At 38.9% G+C, this 24921-nt stretch overlaps 10 protein-coding genes across 10 annotated transcripts; 5 read left to right on the top strand and 5 right to left on the bottom strand. All coding sequences in view use genetic code 12, as the record gives it.

The window, feature by feature from the left end:
• Positions 1-1370: 1370 nt before the first annotated feature.
• SMT3 (SUMO family protein) lies at positions 1371-2630 on the bottom strand (the record flags this gene model as incomplete). The annotated part of the gene is made up of 1 exon (XM_049322516.1): positions 1371-2630. The coding sequence occupies one exon, from the start codon at positions 2628-2630 to the stop codon at positions 1371-1373; it is 1260 nt and encodes a 419-aa protein (XP_049181536.1).
• A 958-nt stretch (positions 2631-3588) lies between these two features.
• Positions 3589-5472, top strand: PRM1 (pheromone-regulated protein; the record flags this gene model as incomplete). Its single annotated transcript, XM_049322517.1, has 1 exon — positions 3589-5472. The coding sequence occupies one exon, from the start codon at positions 3589-3591 to the stop codon at positions 5470-5472; it is 1884 nt and encodes a 627-aa protein (XP_049181537.1).
• Positions 5473-5511: 39 nt separating this feature from the next.
• On the bottom strand, positions 5512-7227 carry TOS4 (Tos4p; the record flags this gene model as incomplete). The annotated part of the gene is made up of 1 exon (XM_049322520.1): positions 5512-7227. One exon carries the CDS (start codon positions 7225-7227, stop codon positions 5512-5514), a length of 1716 nt encoding a protein of 571 aa, XP_049181538.1.
• Positions 7228-7929: 702 nt separating this feature from the next.
• On the top strand, positions 7930-8733 carry RPL37B (60S ribosomal protein eL37; the record flags this gene model as incomplete). Its single annotated transcript, XM_049322521.1, has 2 exons — positions 7930-7936; positions 8465-8733. The coding sequence occupies 2 exons, from the start codon at positions 7930-7932 to the stop codon at positions 8731-8733; spliced, it is 276 nt and encodes a 91-aa protein (XP_049181539.1).
• Positions 8734-8975: 242 nt separating this feature from the next.
• KGF56_001402 (uncharacterized protein) lies at positions 8976-11213 on the bottom strand (the record flags this gene model as incomplete). Its single annotated transcript, XM_049322522.1, has 1 exon — positions 8976-11213. One exon carries the CDS (start codon positions 11211-11213, stop codon positions 8976-8978), a length of 2238 nt encoding a protein of 745 aa, XP_049181540.1.
• A 1032-nt stretch (positions 11214-12245) lies between these two features.
• On the top strand, positions 12246-13088 carry NEP1 (18S rRNA pseudouridine methyltransferase; the record flags this gene model as incomplete). The annotated part of the gene is made up of 1 exon (XM_049322523.1): positions 12246-13088. The coding sequence occupies one exon, from the start codon at positions 12246-12248 to the stop codon at positions 13086-13088; it is 843 nt and encodes a 280-aa protein (XP_049181541.1).
• Positions 13089-14075: 987 nt separating this feature from the next.
• On the top strand, positions 14076-14780 carry KGF56_001404 (uncharacterized protein; the record flags this gene model as incomplete). The annotated part of the gene is made up of 1 exon (XM_049322524.1): positions 14076-14780. The coding sequence occupies one exon, from the start codon at positions 14076-14078 to the stop codon at positions 14778-14780; it is 705 nt and encodes a 234-aa protein (XP_049181542.1).
• Positions 14781-14928: 148 nt separating this feature from the next.
• On the bottom strand, positions 14929-19005 carry GIN4 (protein kinase; the record flags this gene model as incomplete). Its single annotated transcript, XM_049322525.1, has 1 exon — positions 14929-19005. One exon carries the CDS (start codon positions 19003-19005, stop codon positions 14929-14931), a length of 4077 nt encoding a protein of 1358 aa, XP_049181543.1.
• Positions 19006-22369: 3364 nt separating this feature from the next.
• Positions 22370-22768, bottom strand: KGF56_001406 (uncharacterized protein; the record flags this gene model as incomplete). Its single annotated transcript, XM_049322526.1, has 1 exon — positions 22370-22768. One exon carries the CDS (start codon positions 22766-22768, stop codon positions 22370-22372), a length of 399 nt encoding a protein of 132 aa, XP_049181544.1.
• Positions 22769-22932: 164 nt separating this feature from the next.
• On the top strand, positions 22933-24150 carry KRR1 (ribosome biosynthesis protein; the record flags this gene model as incomplete). The annotated part of the gene is made up of 1 exon (XM_049322527.1): positions 22933-24150. The coding sequence occupies one exon, from the start codon at positions 22933-22935 to the stop codon at positions 24148-24150; it is 1218 nt and encodes a 405-aa protein (XP_049181545.1).
• Positions 24151-24921: the final 771 nt, after the last annotated feature.

A 24921-nucleotide genomic window follows, 5' to 3' on the forward strand; every position in this document is an offset into this window, starting at 1 on the left:
ATCAAGAAACTCCCCAAAGAGACAATGGAGATTAAACTCCGGAAATTAGTTGAATATCTAGTGTTATCTTTGATCTTTGAGAAAAGAAACATTCGATAATAAAGTCAACCTCTCCGGGCCGATAAAATGGCTAATGAGAATAGCTTGTGATATAGTAGAAGGACTATACCGGAAATGCAAATATACCGATACAACTTGCCGAATAGTCAAGCCTCAAGAAAGTTAGCTAATGATTTCTTTACTCCGAGTTTTTGCGAAACCTTTAAGGTATAAATTACGTCAACAATATAACATCTCTCTTAGTGTCACTTCTTCTCTTAACTTCTTCTCTTGGTGTCTTTTTGGCTCTTCTTTTCTGCTCTTTCTCCTTTTATTGAGATCGGATGGAAGGATGGACAATAAAAGCCGCCTTATTTTTCTTTCTATGCGTTCTACAAGAATTTTTCTTTAATTTTTTTTTTTTTTTTTCTTTACTGGGAATGCGATTTGGCAATAATACTTCAAATACAAAACCCATAATCACACCATTTTTATTAATAATTTACTTGAATCTGCGAGTCACCAAGTTAGCTAGTCACTCTTATTGCGAAACACATGAAACAATACTATCTGGGGTAGATTTTTCTTCTTTTTTGGTGTTTTTTTTTTTTGTTTTGACTTCTTCTTATAATCAATGACTCCTAATCGCCGAGGAAGGTAATATCAGTATTACATATTGACTAATCGTTTACTGCAAATTCTAAATCCCTATGTAAAATATAGTTTGATAGACACTATCGAGAAGAGCAAGATAGTGCCGATCGATAGTGTTGGTCACTGTGTTCCACTATCGAGTAGAAAGAGATAGCGGAGCATCACTTGGTAGACACTATCGAGTAGAACGAGATAGTGGAGCATCACTTGGTAGACACTATTGAGTAGAACGAGATAGTGGAGCATCACTTGGTAGACACTATTGAGTAGAACGAGATAGTGGAGCATCACTTGGTAGACACTATTGAGTAGAACGAGATAGTGGAGCATCACTTGGTACACACTATCGAGTAGAAAGAGATAGTGGAGCATCACTTGGTAGACACTATCGAGTAGAACGAGATAGTGGAGCATCACTTGGTACACACTATCGAGCAGAAAGAGATAGTTGGACGCTATCTCGCTCTGCTCGATAGTGTCAATCGATAGTGTCAATCGATAGTGTTGGTCACTGTGTTCCACTATCTCGCTCTGCTCGATAGTGTCGGTCGATAGTATAAAAGAGACTATTTATTTATATGGAATAACTAGATCCTTTTAGCTGGTCAGTGCACTCCACTATCTCGCTTCGCTCAATAGTGTCGCGATAATGTCGCGATAGTGTCGCGATAGTGTCTCTAGCCACTTCTTCCTCCAGTTTGTTGATAACTCACATCAACACAATCCTCATTATCCAAACCTAGAGATTCAGGAGTATCTGTGCCTTGAACTCTGGCACCATCTACCCAAAACCTCAACGACTGAATATCTTTCCCTACTCTACTACAATATGCCTCCATAACTTTTTTCATTGGTGTCCTTGGCTTAATCTTGAAATACACAGCGGCTTGATTCCTCTCACGTACTTTAATATTAACACGTTCTCTTTGGTACTCTTCCTTAACTGGTGCATCGGCCTTAACACCATCTTCTTCCTGTGTTTCTTCTGATTCGTCTCCCGCACCTCCAGTTTGTTCAATGCTCGCTTCAATAATATCATCATTATCTAAACCTAGTGAATCCGGGGTGTCCTCGGGCTGAATCCTAGCCCCGTCCACTAAAAATCTAGTCGATAAAGGGTTTTTCCCATGCCTTCTACAATAAGCATTCATGACTTTTTTCATCTTCGTATCTGACTTGATTTGAACCTGAATATTATTATTATCCTTGTCAGTTACACGCAAAATAAGTACGCGAGCTCCCCCTCCCCCTCCTCCTTCCTCTTCTTCTCCATTTTCCGATTTTACAACAGTTTCCGGTTCTCTTTCATTCTCCCCACTAGCCTGGGTGTTTTGATTCACTTCTTCGTCACTTGCTTCTTGGAGCTGTTGCTGTTGTTCTTCTACACCACCACCAAACTGTTGTTCTTCTACACCACCACCACCAAACTGTTGTTCTTCTACACCACCAAACTGTTCTTCTTCTACACCACCAAACTGTTGTTCTTCTACATCACCACCACCAATCTGTTGATAGCTCACATCAATAAGATCACCATCTTCCAAACCTAGTGATCTTGGAGTATCCTTAGGTTGGATCCTAACTCCGTCTACAAAAAACCTCAATGTTTCGCTATCTTTTCCCTGTCTTCTAGAATATGCATCCATGATTTTCCTCATCTCAGTAGTGGTCTTGATCTTGAAAAACATCTCATCCCCATTCCTATGTGCTACTTTTAAATTGATTTGCTCAGCTTTTTCTGGCTTCTCTTCCAGTTTCACTTTAGCTACTGTTTCTTCACTATTCCCAACATTGATATTTGCTTGCGCTGTATCGCGAGCAGATACATCAGTCGATTGCTGCTCAGTCTGCTCCGTGTGTTCTATACCGGTGTCAGTTTGTTGGAAACTTGGTCTCTCTTGTGCCTGTGCTCCTTGTTGGTCCTCTGAATCAGACATATTCACGATGGCAATCTAATCATAACCAGCACGTCTAACCTTTGTCTTCTCTGTTTCTATTTCGTCAATCCCCTCGGTTTTTTCAACGAGCTACCATGTGTAAGGTCGAGCGACACTATCGAGCGACACTATCGAGCGACACTGTCGAGCGAAGCGAGATAGTGGAGTATAGACTACCACTGACATGGTCGAGCGAAGCGAGATAGTGGACCATAGACTGCCACTGACAATATCGAGCGAAACTATCTCGCTTTGCTCGATAGCAGAGCATAGACTGCCACTGACAATATCGAGCGAAACTATCTCGCTTTGCTCGATAGCAGAGCATAGACTGCCACCGAAACTATCTCGCTTCGCTCGATAGTAAAGCATAGACTGCCACTGACACTATCGAGCGAAACTGTCTACGCCTCAATCTCTACACCTCACTCCCTAATACACCTCTACTCAATTATACCGATACACCTAATACCTAATACTAGTACACCTCTAATCAACTACACCTCCCCTTTACACTTCTACACCTAATACCTAATACTAATACACCTAATTACTCAATACCCAATACTAATACACCTCACTACTTAGTACCTAGTGTCGGAGGTAGTCTATGCTCCGCTATCTCGCTTCGCTCGATAGTGTCGGTGGCAGACTATGCTCCACTATCTCACTTTGCTCGATAGTGTCGCTCAATAGTCTCGCTCGATAGTGTTAGAGGTAGTTTATGCTCCGCTATCTCGCTTCGCTCGATAGTGTCTCATCTTTGCTACAAGCCCTTTACCTTTTTCTGTTTCATTTTTGTTTCACTTTTTTTTTTGCACCCAAAAAATTCCATTTGTCATATATATGATCAATTATCATCAAACAAGATGGAAAGCCAATGGAACTGGAACTCCCTCTTTCTATGGAGTAGTTATTGTACGTATTGTGTACTCCTGCTATAATACAACAAAGAGAGATGTTGAGAAATTACCTTGATCTTCCAGAAATTTACACACAACTCTATTTCAATCAGTATACAATTTTGTTACTTCTCATATTAATCAAATTGATCATATTGAGAAACTCACTAATCAATGCAATATCCAAGCAATTGATCGACGATTCAGTATGTGACGAGAACAATATTCAACAAGTCTTGAATGCGGTTCATCGTACAATAATGGATGGCGTTGACAAATTGAAATATTCAGGTATCGTATCTATCGTGCTCATCATTAAAACCATTCGAGTATTAACGGTTTTTTTCATTGATTTGTTCTTGGGGACCTATATTTGTCTTCTTAGAGCTTTAGTCAAGGGAACTACAGAATTTGCGTTTGATGCGACGGAATCAGTAATACAAGCAGTGAATGTCACTATTGTTGAGGCAACAAACCAAATAGAAGAAGGACTACAAGGATTATCGAAATTCATCAATGATTTAGGCACTGGGGTTGATGCTATATCGCAAATATTCACAGGTGGTGGTGGTGATACATCAAACGCAAACCAATACGAGGACAAAATCAATTTGACTCTAGGTAACTTGAAGAATAAAATAATGATACCTGGTTCGGTATTGACTGAAATCGAACAAGCTAAAAATGTAAGCATGAAGGAATTGAACGATTTGAATAATCATACGCAAACACTCATTGAAACACCTTTTAACGTGATTATTAAGAATCTCGATGCTATCAAATTTACCAACTCGTCAAGTAACTCATCAATTAACCCACTAAATGTAAAAGGTACTTGCATGGAAGCAGTAAACGTTGTTAAGGACTCCCAAAATGTTTTAGTGAAAACAGTAGAGATTACAAGCCAATGGCTTTTTATTGCTTTAGCTTGTATTATCTTAGTGTCGCTATTATATGTCTTGTATACTGAACTGTGCCATTGGAAGCGTGAAACTAGATTCATTATGGAGAAGGATCTTGATGCTGGCGAAGTAGGTTTTCGTAATCAGCAAAATATATATAACAATCCCGTGCTTTATATCGTGGTCAAGAGGTGCGGAATACAGCTAAATGAACGTTCTATTTGGATCTTAAGTTACATGTCGAGTAGGTTGGCCAATATCGTTCTCATCTTTGGATTAATGGGTATTATCTCGGTTATTTTACAGGTTTTGTTGATCCATTTTCTTAAACAATCAATAAATGGCGAAATCACTAAAATGGATAGTGGTACTAATAACTCTGCTACATCAAAGGTGGTTGTTTCTTATATCGCGTCAATGAATAACTACATGAATACCACTGAAGCTAATTTGAATAGTGAGCTATTTGGAGAAATCAAAAGTACTTCAATAAAGATAAACAGTACAATTTCGGAGTTCCTAGATAACTTGAGCACAGCCATTCAAAGTATATTTGGAACGACTGTGCTTGCTCTGGCATTGGATACTATTGTTTACTGTACAATTGGCCGCAAATTGGAAAAAGTGGAAGAAGGGTGTACTTGGCTAGTTGATAATTTACAAATCCAAATCCCATCTATACCACCAGATGTACAAAAAAGCATTGAAAGTGTAAGTTTTATGCAACCTCAAAGTATTATGTCCAAATTAAACTCCATGATTGCAGTTTATAAGGATTCAATACGATTAGAGTTGATCATCAGTCTTGCATTCATAGCAGCGTGGTTATTACAACTCATTATTGGCTTAGTAATACTATATACCCGACAGCGTAAAGATGCCCAATTTACACCGTTTGGCACAAAAAAAGCACTTAAAATTGGTTGTCCTCAGCCATTGAATGAGAAGGAAAAGCAGCTATACGAGTATCCGTTATCTGAACCACCCGCGGGAGGGTACGTGCAAACATCATCAAGTTATTACCCACTGCCGCCATAAAATATATATATCGATATATATATATATATATGCTTACTTTTACTTTTTGATTGGTGCTGGTTTCTTCCAATAATACTGCTTATGAGTTCTTCTACAAGATCTCAACCCACCGTGCCCCTTAATATTTGAAACCAATTGTTTTCTGTTTTCATCATCGTCGTTTTCAGGAACATAATAATACTCTTCATCTAGTGGTTTACCTGCAGCATCTTTACCTTCACGATAAATTATCCCAACACATTTAATATTATGTAAAACGGTTCTTATTTGCAAAAGTGACAACTTCAAAGTGGAGGCGCTTATTGTGTTCAAAACCGAAGCTGGAGTTGAGCTTAGTCTTGAAAACGCAAGGTGGTTTATCAAGATATTATTGATTTCTGAAAGGTTTGGAAGGGAAAGAGCAGATTCATCAAATTCTGGAGTTGATGGCCTTGATTTCTTCTTTTTTCTTTGTCGTGGTTGTTCGCGCTGTTGTTGTTGTTGTTGTTGTTGCAGTGTGACTTCTTGAGAGTCATTGTCTTTGCTACATATTGATTGATGTTCGGCTGGACGTTTTTGCGAACGGGGTTCTTCGGAAACTGCTCTCCTATTTGTGACGTCAGCTAAAGCCAGCTGGTTTGATGGAGTCAAAGAGCGTGGTGCATCAGTTTTGTCTTCAAAAATGCTAAATGGCACAGCAGCAGTAGCAACAACGGGTTTTGGATAAACAATTTTGACATTTTGTTCTTTGCTAGGTGTTTCAACACACTCTATATCTTCATTAGTCTCCATCACTTCAATTGCCGGTTTTAACTTAAAAGGTGTATCTGGAAGTGAACCACTACTCAACACTTTGTTTATTGGCGTCGATGTCGATGTCGATGTCATTGTCATTGTATTCTTCTTATCAATTAATACCAACTCTTCCTCCTCGGTTAATTCATCGTCTTCCTCGGTTAGGCATTCTTCAACCTCGCTTGGATTTAATAAAACAACTTGTTTCGAAAGTTCTAATAACACGTTTTCAAATTTGGGCAATGTGATAGTTTCATTTTCGTGAATATAAAACTCAGTATGATTTGCATCTGTTTCGATAGTGAGGCTCTTGCACTTTGAGGTGTCCAATGGTTTCCCACTTTTATTCTCCAATACCATGTAGTGGTTTTCTAGCTCGGTTGCAAGAACATAGCAAGGTTTTGGTATAACTATTCCAGTTCCGTTGACCCCGATACATTTTATTACCATGTTTTGCGAATCATAGGTCAATTTGAGATGTTTCCTTGATATATGGGTATCCTTTGAATTTAACTGAAACTGACATTTACGTGCTGATCTGCCAATGAAAAAGCTACTGCTATCTGACTCAAAGGGGATTCTCAAAACCGCTTTATCTGGATTCAACACGTTAAAGTCCTTATTGATGCTTATAAGTTTTTTGGTGGTTTTTTTGACTTTGTCTTGTTTGCAAAATAGAGCGGTAAATTGCTGGGGCTGATGGGGCTGATGGGGCTGATGGGGCTGATGGGGCTGATGGGGCTGTTGCTGCTGCTCTTGCCGTTGTTGCTGTTGTTGTTGCTCATATTTGGTGTTAGCGGCTCTAGCGGGCGACGAGGAGCGAAACAACGACGAGGAAGGATTAGGTGTTGGATACTCCTCATTTAGCGACTTCTCAGGAGCCAATGTGGCTAATGCAAAGGAGTTCTTTGTCTTTACCACTTCTGTATCGACATCATGAAGCGGAGACGATGGTGGAAATTGATAATTGGAGTACAGCATAATATTCGAAACAGCTTCTTTGTTATCTATCTTCAAAAAAAAAAGGGAAAACCAGGGAAACCTCTTGTAAAGCTCTTGTAAATCTCTTGTAAACCTCTTGTCTCTTTTTCTTCGTTTCCTCGTTTCCTCTTCTCTTTTCCTCTTTTCCTCACAAAATATAGTTTTTCAACTTTGAATTAGGTGTTGTTGTATAGTTTTTCAACTTTGAATTAGGTGTTGTTGTATAGTTTCCACTTCTCTATTCAAACTTTCTCGTGTTATTGTTTACATTTTTCATTTTTCAGTTAGCCGCTGTCTTACCAAAGCACGCACGCGTCTCTTTGCACCAAAACAAAACGCGAAAAAAACGCGGGAAAAAATCATAACATCACGTGATAGGGTTGGTAACACAATACTTTTTGTTTGCACGTGGTGCACGTGCAAACTTGTCTTTTTTTTTTTTTTTTTGAAAAAATCAACACGACTCCATCTCACGACCTGCAATGTTTTTTTTTCTCTTCTTCTTCTTCTTCTTCTTCTTCATTTACTACTTCAACTACTAACAGTTATTACATAATACAGATAGTGGAATATATTACATAATCTATTACCTAATCTTCCTGAAGTATCTCGCTGAGGAAGTTTGTTAAGAAAAAAAAAAAATTTCAAGAGAGAGAATTTTCACTATTTCCACTAGAGTCTGTTAATTGAATATAAGCAAAAATGGGTAGTATGTCTTTGTCTAGAGAAGTGTAGTTGGGGTTTACATTCAGTGTAGGAAGGCGTACGAGAAGAGGGGGACCGAAATGAGGCAGAGAGGAAAGCAAATGGGGAAGAAAATGGGAAAGAATATGGGAAACAATATGAGGGAATGAGATAAGAAAAGAAATTGTATTTGAATTAATTGTCGTCTTGTATGAGTTGGGGCCTCTCCCCCCTCAGGAGAGAAATAGTACATTAAAATGCTTGTACCACTGAATGTAGATCCTGACACGCTAATGGAAGTAGATGCTGCTCCCAAATGGAAGTAGATGCTGCTCCCAAATGGAAGTAGATGCTGCTCCCAAATGGAAGTAGATGCTGCTCCCAAATGGAAGTAGATGCTGCTCCCAAATGGAAGTAGATGCTGCTCCCAAATGGAAGTAGACGCTGCCCCCAAATGGTAGATCCTACTCCCAAATGGAAGTAGATCCTTCTTGCAAATGAAGGGAAAGTTCCCCCCCCCCCAAAGGAACATTATACTAACCCCGTTTTATAGAAGGTACACCATCATTAGGTAAAAGACACAACAAGTCACACACTTTATGTAACAGATGTGGTCGTCGTTCTTTCCACGTCCAGAAAAAGACTTGTTCATCATGTGGCTACCCTGCTGCTAAGATGAGATCTCACAACTGGGCTTTAAAAGCAAAGAGAAGAAGAACAACCGGTACTGGTAGAATGGCTTACTTGAAGCACGTGACTAGAAGATTCAAGAACAATTTCCAAACCGGTGTTGCTAAACCCCAAACCCCAATTGCCGCTTAAACAAACCCGCTACAACATCCTCATTTACTACTACATTAACTACTAAATGTCAATTTGCCCATCAAATGATTCACTTGTTTTTTTAACTTAGGCTTTTTAATAGTTTAAAGAAGTTTTCATTCTGGATCTCAGAGAAGCTTTAATTGGAAATGCACAACTGTACATTATTGAGAAAACTACAACTATACTGGTGTTTTTCCGGTATTTCTTGTTTCTTGTTTCTAAATTGTAGAAATCTGTATCTATATATTCATTTCTTCATCATCTTCATCATCATCAATTGCATTGATGTCGTCGTATTCAGGATTCATGTTGAAATAGAGATTATCTGCTTCCTCATGGTTCACATATCTATTTAGTACTTCTCTTGCCAACTCCACTGTTTCGTTATCATAAGGTATCTCTAATCCATTGGAGAAGTTACTCTCAATGTTGGCAAGATACCTGCCCAGATAATCTTTTGTGCTAACATGATTAATTTGTCTTGCTCTGGTTTCGCACCATTCATTAAAAACTGGAAGCTCGTAGTACCCCTTAGTTCTTGCTTTCTTTAGCAAGTTATAAGCATCAGAAGATAACGAGTCTGTACCAAATGCTATCCTCAGAAACACAACAAATAGTTCGTACATGGTTTCACTATACATTAGCTCACTAGCTTCACGGAGATCCTGGGTCAAATAGTCGATAATCTTGACTAGTATTGCAATTAGGTAGAGCTTTGATCCTACTAGTTGCGATCTAGGTGATTTTGTAACTTCGCTCTGCTGCATCCCAATAATCCTCACTAGTGATTTGAAATGATCCTTATCATGCAAAAACTCAACTGTTTGTTTTGTGATTATTAATGATACCAATAGCTCGGCCACTCTTATTTGAAGGTTAAGTAAGTGGAAAAGATGGTTATCTTTTTCTACCTCGGTAATCTGCTCTGTTTGGGTGTCTATATCACGAATGGGTTGCGGAATGCATACAACGTAATTATTGAGCCGATCGTGTTCTTTTGGCACTGCCAAGTCAACTATTTGCATATCGGTGTTATTACCAAGAATCCTATTCAATCCGTAAAACCTGAATCCTTGTTTGATGGGTATATCGATTAAAAAGACTTTGATCAAAGAGGAGATAATCGTGGTATCCATTTCACTGTTATTGAATGCAAAAGTATCATCCGTAATTGATGACTCTAGCATTTCAACAATACTATAGACTGTATTGATTTGAACATTAGATTTGAATCTTTCGGTGTTTTGGGGTAAAAAAACAGAAACTAACTTGGTCGACAGGACTTTGTTCCAAACTTTTATAATAAACCCGGATTCAAACTGAGCCGTTAAGCTCAAAACCTTTTCCGTTGTATCAACTAATTCAACTAAAAGTAACCTTTCAAGTGCTGTTATTTGTAGCGGGTCATAGTGTTCATGGTACACGTCTCCGTCAATAGTCTCCTCTAAGTTCAGATTGAGCAAGTACAGGTATTTAACGGCCCATTGCGAAAGCGTTTCAATGATTTCAATTATTAGTTTTTGAGTCACTGCTACTGGTCTAAAGTTTATTGCACAGTGCACTAAAGATATTAGGAATGGAATGGAAAGCACTAGTCTATTAGACATAGCCTGTTTGGTGATATCAATAATTGAAAACACAAACTTTTCAATAACCTCGTCTAATCTCAATTCCCTCATACTCATCAAAAATTCCAATAGGGCGAATGAAACCGGTTGTTTCTTTTTAATTCGAAACCCATAAAGGGTATCCAACTCGAAATCATAACAGATTTTGCTTAAATATTCAAAAGAAGATCGTTGAGCCCCAACAATGCAATATTTTTGAAGATGATCAAACAAAGTCAAAGTTTCATTTTCAAATTTTACAACTCTTTCAAGAGGAATTTCTCCTCGGGGGTGAAAATCACCAGAAGCAGTTGAACTCACCTGTAATGTTGTTTGTTGCTCTTCATTTTGCGATATATCAATCTTTCTCTTCTTGTGAGATGTTGCTGTGATAAGCTCATTTTTAAGGAACTTTCTGTCATCCTCTAATTTGTGTACCACCTCCTTTAGCGCCTCGGTTTCCGCCTCTTTACTCTTTTTCAACGCTTCATAAGATCGTCTCAAATCAGCCAACTCATCGCGTTTTGAGTTTTGGAAACGCAAAAACTGGGCTTTCAACGTAGCAATCTCGCCATCTGCTTGAAATAGTCTTGCTTGGATTTGCGCATTTAAGGGTATCTCTTCTAAAATTTGGGACGTGGGAGCAGCAGCAGAAGGAGCAGCAGGAGCAGCAGAAGGAGCAGCAGCAGAAGGAGCAGCAGGAGCAGCAGAAGGAGCAGCAGAAGCAGGAGGAGGAGAAACTACTGTTTCGACAGGTGCCATTCCGCAGCTAACAGATTTTGGTGGAATTTGAGTTCGGCCCGTTAAGTAACCTTGTAAGATCTCGTCATCTTCATCATCATTGGCAAAATCGCTATCTGAGTCGGGCATTTGAAGACTCTATACCATCTCTGTATAATTCCCCGTATCATAGATCATATATACCGAGCTGAAAAATTATAAGCTCGGAGATAATTTCCAATTCGGCGAATCGCTTGAAAAATTTTGTATACGACGCGACACTATCGAGCGAAGCGATAGTGGACCACTAGCGCTAGCGCGGAGAGCTCCAGGCTTGGCTAAAACTGGCCATAAGAGCACACTATCCATCGACACTATCCATCGACACTATCCATCGACACTATCGAGCGAAGCGAGATAGTGGAGCAGCACATTAACTAAAGCACTCACATCAACTAAAGCACTCACGTTAACAAACTATTGTTATAGTAGAATATATATAGCCACTCGGCAAGAATAGATTGTAAATACAAATTTTATGGACACAATTCCTACGATAATGATTCTGTTCACCCCCCAACTTCCTCTGTCTTGTTTAACCTCTATCTCTTCTCTCATTATCTACACTCTCGCTATCTACACTCTCATCATCTACATTCTCTCTATCTACACACTCTACTCTCACTATCTACACTCTCACCATCTACATTCTCACCATCTCTTCTCTCACTATCTACACTCTCACCATCTACATTCTCACCATCTCTTCTCTCACTATCTACACTCTCGCTATCTACACACTCATCATCTCTTCTCTCTATCTACACACACTCTATCTACACTCTCACCATCTACATTCTCTCTATCTACACACACTCTATCTACACTCTCACCATCTCTTCTCTCACCATCTCTTCTCTCACCATCTACATTCTCTCTATCTGCACAACTATCGACTAGACTCGTTTCACTCGTCTAGTCTCTCTCTTTCTCTTCTCTCTATCGACTAGACTCGTTTCACTCGTCTAGTCTCTAGTCTAGTCTCTAGTCTAGTCTCTAGTCTTCTCTCTATCGAGTCTATCTCCTTCCAAATGAAAAATGTTTGTTGGAAAAAAAGAATTTATATTTTTCACTTTTATCCAAAGCTCATCGAGATTATTCCTCCTCAAAAGATATATGATTATGGCAGACAAGACTAGAACGGAAGGGCACACGGAGGAGGAAGTTGATTCAAGTAACGGACAAAATGTCAAAGACTCAACGACAAAGTCGCTTCCACCATCACAAAGATCAGTACCTCCTACATCACAAAAGTCGATACCTCCTGCATCACTTATACCAGTACAACCAACTCCACTCACCTCTCGAGACAAAAGTACTCAAAGATTGGTAGTAGTGTTATCCCAGGCATGTTTAGAAACGTATAAGATGAACAGCGGTGGTCCCGGAGGCGATAGGTTTGCTTTATTGAATTGTGATGATCATCAGGGTTTGTTGAGAAAAATGGGAAGAGATATAGCTGAAGCAAGACCAGATATAACACATCAGTGTTTGTTAACACTATTAGACTCGCCCATAAACAAAGCCGGCAAATTGCAAGTATACATCCAAACAGCAAGGGGCGTGTTAATTGAAGTCAATCCAAGTGTAAGGATCCCCAGAACATTCAAGAGATTCTCAGGATTAATGGTTCAGTTGCTACACAAATTAAGTATTAGGTCTGAAAATTCCAAGGAAGTCTTGTTGAAAGTGATCAAGAATCCAATCACTGATCATCTACCTACCAAATGTAGAAAAGTTACTTTATCGTTTGACTCCAAGGTTGTAAGAGTCCAGGATTACGTGTCTACCTTAGATGACAATGAGAGTATCTGTGTATTTGTTGGTGCCATGGCCAGAGGTAAGGATAATTTTGCTGATGAGTTTGTTGATGAAAAAATCGGATTATCTGACTATCCACTATCGGCATCTGTTGCTTGTTCCAAGTTCTGTCATGGGTGCGAAGACTTGTGGGGGATCTACTAATAATATATAATGTGATATGGCGTATATAGAATAGCGACGCTATCGAGCAAAGCGAGATGACACTATTGAGCAAAGCGAGATGACACTATTGAGCAAAGCGAGATGACACTATTGAGCAAAGCGAGATGACACTATTGAGCAAAGCGAGATGACACTATTGAGCAAAGCGAGATGACACTATTGAGCAAAGCGAGATGACACTATTGAACAAAACGAGATAGTGGAGCGCGTTAACTAATGACACATTAACTATTGACACATTAACTGATTTATCCCTTGGACTCTTATTGTAAGCTATTACAAATAGATGACACTCTACAATCAAAGACTAGACGAGTGAAACGAGTCTAGTCGATGAAGAAAGAAGAGAGAGTGGATATAGACTATCGAGTAAAGGGAGATAGTCTAGCTTTGGTCAATAGTCTAGCTTTGGTCAATAGTCTAGCTTTGGTCAATAGTCTAGCTTTGGTCAATAGTCTAGCTTTGGTCAATAGTCTAGCTTTGGTCAATAGTCTAGCTTTGGTCAATAGTCTAGCTTTGGTCAATAGTCTAGCTTTGCTCAATATTTATAGAAAGAAGAGAGAGTGGATATAGACTATCTCGCTTTGCTCTATAGTCTAGCTCTATAGTCTAGCTCTATAGTCTAGCTCTATAGTCTAGCTCTATAGTCTAGCTCGATAGTCTCTAGCTTTGTTACTGTTCCGTATCGAGAAGTCGCCGGAAAAATGGCCATTTTTTTTTTTTATTTTTATTTTTTATTTTTTCCTTTTTGCAGCCATTCTTTATTGGCCTATTCTTTTTTCCGTATGTTCATTATAAAGAGAATAACTCTTTTATAGGATTTAACCTTTTGTCATTCCAACTTCTTTGCTTTTCATAAGGACATAGCTAACCAAAAGGGTTAATTGATTCAAGATAATTTTGACGACTGAGGTACGGTACTAGGGTATAAAAACCAAAAAACCAAAAAAAAAAAAACTACTCTTGATGAGTAATCTACTTCTGACTGCTGCTGTACGAGGCTTAACATCTTCAATAACATTGGGCACTGTTATTCTTGAACTGCTCCATCTTAAAAATTTACTAGATGTCAATTTTTCCAATGCTTCAATAGAGTTACTCACGAGTCACCCTTCAGCATTCTACATCCGTCAAGATAGAAAGAATAAATCCAAAACGGTCAATGTGTTTAATGGTGCAGGTGAGCAGGTTTATACGTTTGAACGACTTTCTTCGCTGAATCCAGTTTGGAGAATGCTTACTTTCCCACAACGACAAGAAATTGCCACGATTAAGATTTCATTTGGCGAAAGGTCGATCAATTTCCATAATAAGCCCCGATTGAACCACAGAAGGACATTCTGCGACTGGAATTTGAAAGGCAGACATCGGTCATTCTATTTAAATGATGGTGCAAAATATTCGTGGAGTTCTTCAAACAAATATTTAGAGAGAATTATCAATCCTAACGGCGGATTGGAAGAACAAAGAGTCAGAATTGCTAAAGTAAAATTAATGAGACAGTTCAAATTGGATTTCGAAGTTTTGGTTGATGAAACAAAGATTGATGCTGATTTGGTTTTGGCTACTGCGTTTATATCTATTTTCACACAATGGGGGTTTGGCAATTTTACAGATACTGTTGGTGCTACTTATGTACCAAAAGCTTCTGAAGAAACTCCAAAACAATAAGAAAGGAACTTGTAGAGAAAATTACAGTGGGGAATCGAGAAAGGCAACAAGATTTCATTGCCATATTGCCAACGTTGGAACTAAAAATAAACTGTCTATTTTGTCTTGTAAACAAAATGTTCTTTTTTTTCTTTTTTATATACTCTTTTTACTCATCTATAACACCTTCCTTTTGTAGCACCTTTTCAATTTCGCTGAACAAAGTATCTGTGGTAACTTTCGAACCTTTAACTCTGGCACATATGATTTCTGATTTCTGATTCATGTCCTTGGGCACAACCCTTATTCTAAACTTGCAACTTTTCAAATCAAATGAATTGTTTTTGGAAATCGAACCTGTTATGGTATAACTATATGGATCGTTTTTCAAATCTTTTAAACCAAAGTTGGCCCATGAATTTAATAAGGCAACTAATGCAGATGACATCTCATCCCTTGGTAAAATGGTGTTGAATTTGCGTATCTCAGATGGCGTAGGAGAATGAGAGGATGATGAAAACCAAGTGAAAAATGAATGCTTGTATTTTTCATCATCGGATTCAGATGGTGTAGGAAGCTGATCATTAACATGTACACCTGGATCTGTCGATTTCTTGTTTCCCCATGAAAACTTCCTAAAGAATGAACCTTTTCTTGACTTTTGATTTGTTTCGGTGTGATGATTCGTTTTATCATTCAATGGTTTTTTTGTTGGTATATGATGTGGAGGGGGTGCTGGAAGGTGCGACTTGTTAGTATCACGCACTTTCGACATTGGTTGAGAGGAGAAACCTTGCATACCAGTATTTAGATTGGGCACTAACATCTCCGGACCAGGCATCGACAGTCTTGTCTTGAAATTCTTATGACCAGTGGCTGATGTTCCATTAGCTAGTGCGTCAATAGAAGACTTTGTGGATTTGCCATCTGGTAATTTGATCTTGTCAAAAACATCATCTGTTACGCTAGAAGTGTCGGATAACATCGATTTATAATGACCCTTATTACCGAGAACATCATTTCTACTGACAAACGTATCATCTTGCTCATCTGTAGGTAAAGCAGGTACTTTTGAAGCAGGTCTTACGCCTGCACCGCCGCCACCACCATACCTTTTTGTAGTAGAGGCTCGAGAAGCTCCTCTATTTTCATTCATAGAGTCAAAATATGAGTTTCTCTTTTTAGCCAAATGTTCATCAAAATCCATAACCGAATGGTTTTCGTATTCACCATCCTCATATTCATTTTCATCTTCTTCAGGTAATCCAACTTTATCTAGTCTATCAGCAAAACTAGTGCGTAAACCTGGAACTGTAACATGGTTATCATATTCCTCAGACACATGTGATTCAATAATTGAGTTCAAGTCCCGGTAGGATTCCTTTGTCGAATAAATGGAAAGAACCGATAATCTCTTATTCGAGTTGGTAAAGTTTCTTGACTTTCTTGTAACGTTTGGAATTTTAACACCGCCAATCAAGGTCTTGGGTCCTGTGTCGTTGGACTTGGTGGTTTCATTTTTAAGATTCAATTGGCTGTTGAGTAATCTTGATTTGCGTATCTCACTCATGTAGTCATCGGTAAGATTAGATTCATCAACTTCTGGTTCAGGCAATTTGAAAGCACCATTTCTATTATAATAGCTATCTTTTGACGTTCTTTTCTTCATCTTGCTTTCAAAATCCCCTTCCTCTATAATATCATCCATCACAGAAATCATAGATTCCTTATTAATTTTCTTCTTGGTGCTAGCTTTCTTGTCATCATCACCACCACTGTCACCACTGTCACCACCACCACCACTCCTTCTTCTTTGCTGATCTCTCCATTCATGTTCCAAAGCATCTTGCGCTCGTTCAATTTGCTCATTATGATGAGCTTGATACAAGGGATCCAATTTCGATACTGGTCGTCTCGTTAAAACTGGAGTTTGTCTTCTCCTTGACATTAATGGTTGACTAGCTGATCTTCTTTTGAGCTTTCTCACTTCTTCAAGAGTCAACTCATCCGAAGCTGAAGCTTGAACACCCTCACCTTCAGAAAGCGCTCTTAATGCCCCCACATTCTTTGATTGACGTTTTTGCATTTGTTGAGATTCTCTGTCTGCCGTTATATTTTGGTCACCACCATTACTTGGATCACTATCGTTTTTAACTATAATGCTCAACTTTCTAGAGCTCAAAAGTGACTTTCGATTTTGTCGTTTTTTCTTTTTTTGCAACTCCTTTCTAGCCTTTAGTTCAGCCTCATGTTTCTTTCTTTCTATTTCCATCAATCTTTCGTATTCTCTAGCCTCCAATTCCTCAGGATCAACTAGTTGCTCCTCATTGGCATCGTACTCTTCTTGATTGAAAATTTTGTCACACAATGCTGCAAAAGTTGCCGAAGTTCTTTTTGTTTGTTTGTCCATATATTCCCAATCATCTTCACCGGATAACTTTGCATAAGTGGACAACAATTTCATTGTTATAGAATTTCTCATTGATGCCATCATTGATTGTCTTTTTGATCGTCTTTTGTTGTTATTTTTTACAGGAACCAATACTGAGGAGCGCTTTGATGGCGAAAGTTTTACTGATTGCATCAAATTTGGCGATTCATCAACAATTGGATTTTCCGCCACTTTAGGTAAGCCCATTGGTTTATCTATATAGAATGAATCTTTAGATGGCAATGAAGGAGGTATTGATTGCTTACTTTGTGCATCAACAATTTCGTTGTAGATGTTTCTTGGAATGGCTTTGAAAGCGTAATTGTCCTGCATTTGCCTCGATTTATTCGCCGTCGCTGCTGCTGCTGGTGAATGAGCTAAAGAGGCTCTCTTTCTGGGGGATTTTCTTGGAGATTTTCTTGGAGATTTTCTTGGAGAATTGTTTGCCGAAGAAGCAGCAGACATTCGCAAATGATGAGTATTTCTATTACCAACAACACCGGTACCAATACCAATACCACCATTTGCACTTGGAGCATTTCTATATTGGAAAGAAGTTGGTCTTGAAACACTAATTTGACTAGCACGTTTTTTCTTTGGTGTATTTGATTTCCCAATAGATCCGCTTCTGGGCATTTTATTATTGAAACTATGTGATCTTTTTGTTTCGTTAATTGCGTTAGTCGTTACCTCATCACTTGAATGTCTATATCTCATTAACAAAGCGTAAAAAGTCTTTTCGGGATTTGAACCATTTTGCAAAAGAGCATTAACAATTTCTTCTTCTGATCGGTCATTCCATAAAATCGACAAGTTTGATAAAATTTGCTTATCTATATTTTTCACAGAACCGAGTGATTTATAGGCAGTTTCAGGATGAGGCAATGATTTTTCGCTAATTAAATCCTCATTGGGAATTGGATATTTGGTCAATAATGGATGCTTGAGTATTTTTGCTGTAGTGATTCTTTTCGCTGGATCTACATTTAACATTTTGACAATCAAGTCTTGTGCATATTGACTCAATTCATTAACGGGCATTTCGTAATTTCCAGCTTGTACTTTTAACAACAAGTTTCTAATATTTTCATCATCAAATGGCAATCTTCCTGTTAAAAGAGCAAATAATATAACCCCGCATGACCACACGTCTGAAGCGGCACCATGGTATTTCAAGCCACTAACTATTTCAGGGGCGGCATAATGAGGCGACCCACAAGAAGTTTCCAACAATTTCCCATTGCTTTCCAATGCCGCCATACCGAAATCTGCCAATTTTACATTCAATTGTGCATCTAGCAATAAATTTTCTGGCTTTAAATCTCGATGACATATCCCTAAAGCGTGACAATAAGCGGTACCTAGTATTATTTGTCGGAAATATTTTATAGCTTCTGGTTCTTGTAAAGGACCTCTTTCTACTAACAAATCAAATAACTCACCACCTTCGACATATTCCAATACGAGATAAAGAGCTTTTGAAGTTTCCCACACGTCGTATAGTCTGAGCACGTTTGGATGATTTAAAAGTTTCATTATAATGATTTCACGTTCGATACCATAGGGTAATCCTTCACCACCGTTTTTTTTAGAAACGTTATTATTGCCATTTGCGTCATCTTGTAAGTCTGATTTCGATACGACTTTGACGGCGGCTTTCTGGCCAGTTATTTGGTGCGTAGCTAATAATACTCTACCGGTAGCACCTCTACCCAACGTTTTCCCCAATTTCCAGGGTCCAATATTCTGAGGATGGTTATAATTTGAAACCGAAGCGATTGACGAGCTTATTGAGCCATTCCTTGAATGCAGCATCTGACAAACAACAACAACAGGAATAAAAAAGGATTAACCAAAAAAAAAAACGGAAAAAAAAACGAAAAACAAAAATAGGGAGACAAGCAAGCCGATTGATTGATAAAGCAAAAAGAAAAGGGCGAGGCAAGTCAACAGCAGCAAAAAAAGGAAGAAGGGAGTTCTGTTGGAGTTGGCACAAATTTTTTTTAGGTATATTTTGCAAGTGCTTCACTTATCGAGCAGAACGAGATTCGTGTTAGCACCCTACCTCAAGCTGAATCAAAGGATATAATGGGGGGTTTTTATCAAACTTTTCTTCTTCAAATTTATTTGCCCAAACAAATTTTTTTCAATGTAAAGCGAAAAGGTAAATATTGAACACCTTGGCACGACCGTATAATGAGTGAAGGTCCATACATCAATAGATAAATGAAGCAAGACGCGCTTTAAACTTTGACGCGTCTTTTTTTTTAAATTTTATTTTTTTGATGTGAAAATTGACACGAGGGAAATTTTTGTGCCTTTTGCCCCCTTTCGTCTAATGGTAATTTAACCTAATTGGGTAAATGAATGATGTGCGTGGAATTAAACGGTGCTGCTACAATAGACTATTGAGCTAGACTATCGAGCTAGACTATCGAGCTTGACCATCGAGCTAGACTATCGAGCAAAGCGAGATAGTCTATATACACTCTCTCTTCTTTTTATGAATATTGAGCAAGACTATCGAGCAAAGCGAGATAGTCTATATCCACTCTCTCTTTTTTCTATAAATATCGAGCAAAGCTAGACTATCGAGCAAAGCTAGACTATTGAGCTAGACTATCGAGCAAAGCGAGATAGTCTATATCACTATCTCTTCTTTCTATAAATGTTGAGCACAACTGTAGTACTAGTTTGCAGCTAGACTAAACTATCGAGCAAAGCGAGATAGTCTATATCCACTCTCAGCTAGAGTCAGAGTTGCAACTGTACTACTAGTTTGCAACTAGACTCATGGTGCAACTGTACTTGCTAGTTTGCAGCTAGACTCATGGTTGCAACTGTACTACTAGTTTGCAGCTAGACTCTTGGTTGCAATTGTACTTGCTAGTTTGCAGCTAGACTCATGGTGCAGCTGTACTTGCTAGTTTGCAGCTAGACTCATGGTGCAACTGTACTATTAGTTTGCAGCTAGACTCATGGTTGCAATTGTACTTGCTAGTTTGCAGCTAGACTCATGGTGCAGTTGTACTTGCTAGTTTGCAGCTAGACTCATGGTTGCAACTATTTATTATTAATTTTTTTTGCAGGTTTTGGTCTCTACAGTCGCTTACAATTTTGATAGGCGACTCTCTACTCTACTCTACTCTGCTCTCTAGACTAGACGAGTGAAACGACTCTACTCTCTACTCTCTCTACTCTCTCTACTCTACTCTCTACTCTCTCTACTCTACTCTCTACTCTCTCTACTCTACTCTCTACTCTCTCTACTCTACTCTCTACTCTCTCTACTCTCTCTACTCTACTCCACACTCGACTATTCTACACCACACCATTCTACACCATTCTACACCATTCTACACCACACTATTCTACACTATCTCGCTTTGCTCGATAGTGTTTCTACTCAACAGTGTTCTCTACTCGATAGTGTTTCTACTCGATAGTGTTTCTACTCAATAGTGTTCTCTACTCTATTTAGTAGGGTAAATGAGTAGAGTAGAAAAATAATAGAGTAAGGGCGTACAGAATATAGAAATAGTAACTTTGATAACAAATTGAATCACGTTAATAACAAAGAGTAACTATGATAACAAATCGATTTAAAGTAAATGACTAAGATAACAAATTAATTTAAAGTAAATGACTTTTTGCAACGTATTTTTTTTCTATACAGCTTAATAAAGTTGCCGCAACTGCAGGGGAAGCAAACCTTTCAGCTCTACTATCGAGCGAAGCAAGATAGTGTCGGTGATAGCTAGAGTGCTCCACTATCAAGCAGAGCGAGCTCTCTTTTTAAAGATAATAAACTATTGTCAAGGCCAAAAAATATCTCTGAACCAATCTGTATAGCAAATCTGTAGAAACAAACTTGTACGGCAAATCTGTAGAAACAAATCTATAGAAGCGAATTTGTATAGCAAATCTGCGATGGGCCTGTAACGAGCTAGCCTGTGATGAGTCTGTAACGAGCTAATTTTCAATGAGCCTGTAACGAGCTAGCCTGTACTGAGCCAATCTGTATGGCAAATCTGTATAGCTAATTTGCAATGAGCCTGTATGAACCGATCTGCGATGGGCCTGTATGAGCTAGCCTGTAATGAGTCTGTAACGAGCTAGCATGTATGAACCAATCTGGGATGAGCCTGTTACGAGCTAGCCTGTACTGAGCCAATCTGTATGGCAAATCTGTATAGCTAATTTGCAATGAGCCTGTATGAACCGATCTGCGATGGGCCTGTATGAGCTAGCCTGTAATGAGTCTGTAACGAGCTAGCATGTATGAACCAATCTGGGATGAGCCTGTTACGAGCTAGCCTGTACTGAGCCAATCTGTATGGCAAATCTGTATAGCTAATTTGCAATGAGCCTGTATGAACCGATCTGCGATGAACCTGTATGAGCTAATCTGTGACGAGCCTGTATGAGCTAGCCTGTAAAGAGCCTGTATAACAATCTGGAATGAGCTGGTAATTTTACAACTCTTTTGAAGCTCCACTATCTCGCCCTGCTCGATAGTGGAGAACTAATCAGTGTAACAATCAAAAGTGATTGCACTAAATAGAGACGTGGTTGTAACAAGGTATAAAGTGTTGCTCCACTATCTCATTCTGCTCGATAGTGTCGCCTCCCGGCACTGGATCATTTAATCTGAACCTCCTCCTTCCATGCAATCCAAGCAAAAGTCAAACAAATCAGGACTCCATTGCCACTATATAGGGCTAACCCATAAACAAAAAGTGAATGCTTTTGCAGCTATTATACCAGCCTCTTAACGAAAGCGCAATAAAATTGAAACGCTATCGATCAACGATGCTAACCTTGACTATATGCTCTAAACGACAAAGATAAACAAGTCCAACGACACTAGGGAGCGAAGCGAGCTAGTGGAGCAATATTAGTATCAACACTAGGCGACACCAGGGAGCAATATTAGTATCAACACTAGGCGACACCAGGGAGCAATATTAGTATCAACACTAGGCGACACCAGGGAGCAATATTAGTATCAACACTACTTTAGGGGAACAAAGCGAGCTAGTGGAGCAATATGTAGTGTCCCCCCAGGCCTTGAAAATGAGATAAAAGCAAAACACCAACGAGCGGTATGGCAAAGAAGAGTAAGGCACAGGAGAGTATAGCATTAACACAGTAACAGCAACAAGACATTGTCCCATTATCAAAGACCAATGCCATCTAAAAGTTCAATCTGCTTCTTCAAATCCTCATTGACCAACTTTGTCTGTTTCCTATGTTCCTGGTCCTTCTCATAATCCTTTTTAATCGATGCAAGCACTTTTAGCTTGCCTTTTACATCCTCCGTTATATTCTGCTCCTGAGTAAGGAGACCCGTAATCTCATCAAACTCCGAACTGTCTCCATTTAGTCGCCTTAATTGACTCTTTATTGCTTTTGATTTTGATTTCAGAATATGTTTATTTGAACTTGTCTTGTACTGCTTACCCTTGGGGTTGACTTTTTGTACTTTATTTTTCAACATGGCTTTACTCTTTGACCCACTCTTTAGCCCGCTCTTTAGCCCACTCTTTAGCCCACTCTTGGGTTTACCAACTGGCATGGCTATTGTCACAAATGCCTGATGATCTATAAGGAGATTGTTCCACACAAAGAAAAAAATTTGTGAAAAAAAAAAATCTTTGATAGCCGCCGATTATCTCATCTCATCTCATCTCATCTCATCTCATCTCATCCCATCCCATTTTCACCCCGACCCTATACGAGATGCCCTCAACACACAATCGTGACAAACCATGGGATACGCCAGATATAGACAAATGGGCTATTGAGGAGTTTAAAGAAGAGCACAATGCGTCAGGTCTACATTTTGCTGAAGAGTCTTCATTCATGACCTTATTTCCAAAATATAGAGAACAATATCTTCGGAGCATATGGAGTGATGTAACAAAGGCTTTGGACAAGCACCATATTAAATGTGAGTTAGATTTAGTTGAAGGTTCGATGACCGTAAAGACCACAACAAAGACCTTTGATCCTGCCATAATTCTAAAAGCTCGTGATTTAATCAAGTTATTAGCTAGGTCAGTACCATTCCCTCAAGCAGTCAAAGTATTACAAGACGATGTTGCATGCGATGTTATCAAGATTGGAAACTTTGTCAATAATAAGGATAGGTTTATCAAAAGAAGACAGAGATTAGTTGGGCCTAACGGTAATACCTTGAAAGCATTGGAATTATTAACCAAGTGCTATATTTTGGTTCAGGGTAATACTGTTAGTGCCATGGGACCATATAAGGGGTTGAAAGAGGTAAGGAGGGTAGTGGAAGATTGTATGAAGAATATCCATCCAATCTATTACATTAAGGAATTGATGATTAAGCAGGAGTTAAGCAAGAACCCCGAGTTGGCAAATGAAGACTGGTCAAGATTTTTACCAAAATTCAAAAAGAAGAATGTTGCAAGAAAGAAATTGAGCAAGAAAGAGTTTAAAGAGAAGAAGGTTTATACACCATTCCCACCATCTCAACAGCCACGTAAAATTGATTTACAAATTGAGAGTGGTGAATATTTCCTTGGTAAAAAGGAACGGGAGTTGAAGAAGATTCAAGAGAAACGAAGCAAACAGGAAGAAAATAGTGAGTTAAAGAGACAAGAAAGAGCTAAACAATATGTTGCGCCTGAAGAAGATAAATATGAGAACAAATTGACAAAGAAGGAGGAGAAGGAGGAGAAGAAGGAGAAGAAGGAGAAGAAGGAGGAGAAGGAGGAGAAGGAGGAGAAGGAGGAGAAGGAGGAGAAGAAGGAGAAGAAGGAGAAGAAGGAGAAGAAGGAGAAGAAGGAGAAGAAGGAGAAGAAGGAGAAGGGAGAGAAGGAGAAGAAGGAGAAGAAGGAGAAGAAGGAAAAGGATAAAAAAAGATCACTAACTAACGAAGATGAAGAAGCGCAAGTGTCACGTGATCGAAAGAAATCTAGAATGTAGAACAACCCAGACTCTAGACAACAATCGATAGTGTCACTAGTGCCACTAATCAATACTGCTCCACTATCGAACAGAGCGAGATAGTGGACTGTGTAGTTTTAGTATAAGTTTCAATGAATATCAAAACTTTGTCGTTTTTAAATTTTGCTAGAAAAAGGAGCTCAATTTATACAACATGTTTATTGACACTATCGACACTATCGAGCAGAGACTAGACGAGTGAAACGAGTCTAGTCGATAGTAGATAGTGGAGAGAGACTAGACGAGTGAAACGAGTCTAGTCGATAGTAGATAGATCAATACTATCGACACTATTGAGCAGAGACTAGACGAGTGAAACGAGTCTAGTCGATAGTAGATAGATCAATACTATCGACACTATTGAGCAGAGACTAGACGAGTGAAACGAGTCTAGTCGATAGTAGATAGATCAATACTATCGACACTATCAAGCGGAGCGAGATAGTGGAGCACAATGACTGCTCTCATTACTCTATCGAGTGACGCTACACACTAGCTGCCATCTCTACTCTATCGAGTGACGCTACACACTAGCTGCCATCTCTACTCTATCGAGTGACGCTACACACTAGCTGCCATCTCTACTCTATCGAGTGACGCTACACACTAGCTGCCATCTCTACTCTATCGAGTAACACTACACACTAGCTGCAATCTCTACTCTATCGAGTAACACTACACACTAGCTGCCACCGTTACTCTATTGAGTGACACTCCTTACACTAGAATTCTTCCAATATCGTTAACAGC

This window comes from Candida oxycetoniae, assembly GCF_023343755.2.
Source record: "Candida oxycetoniae strain CBS 10844 chromosome Unknown scaffold2, whole genome shotgun sequence".
Taxonomy (NCBI): Eukaryota; Fungi; Ascomycota; class Pichiomycetes; order Serinales; family Debaryomycetaceae; genus Lodderomyces; species Lodderomyces oxycetoniae.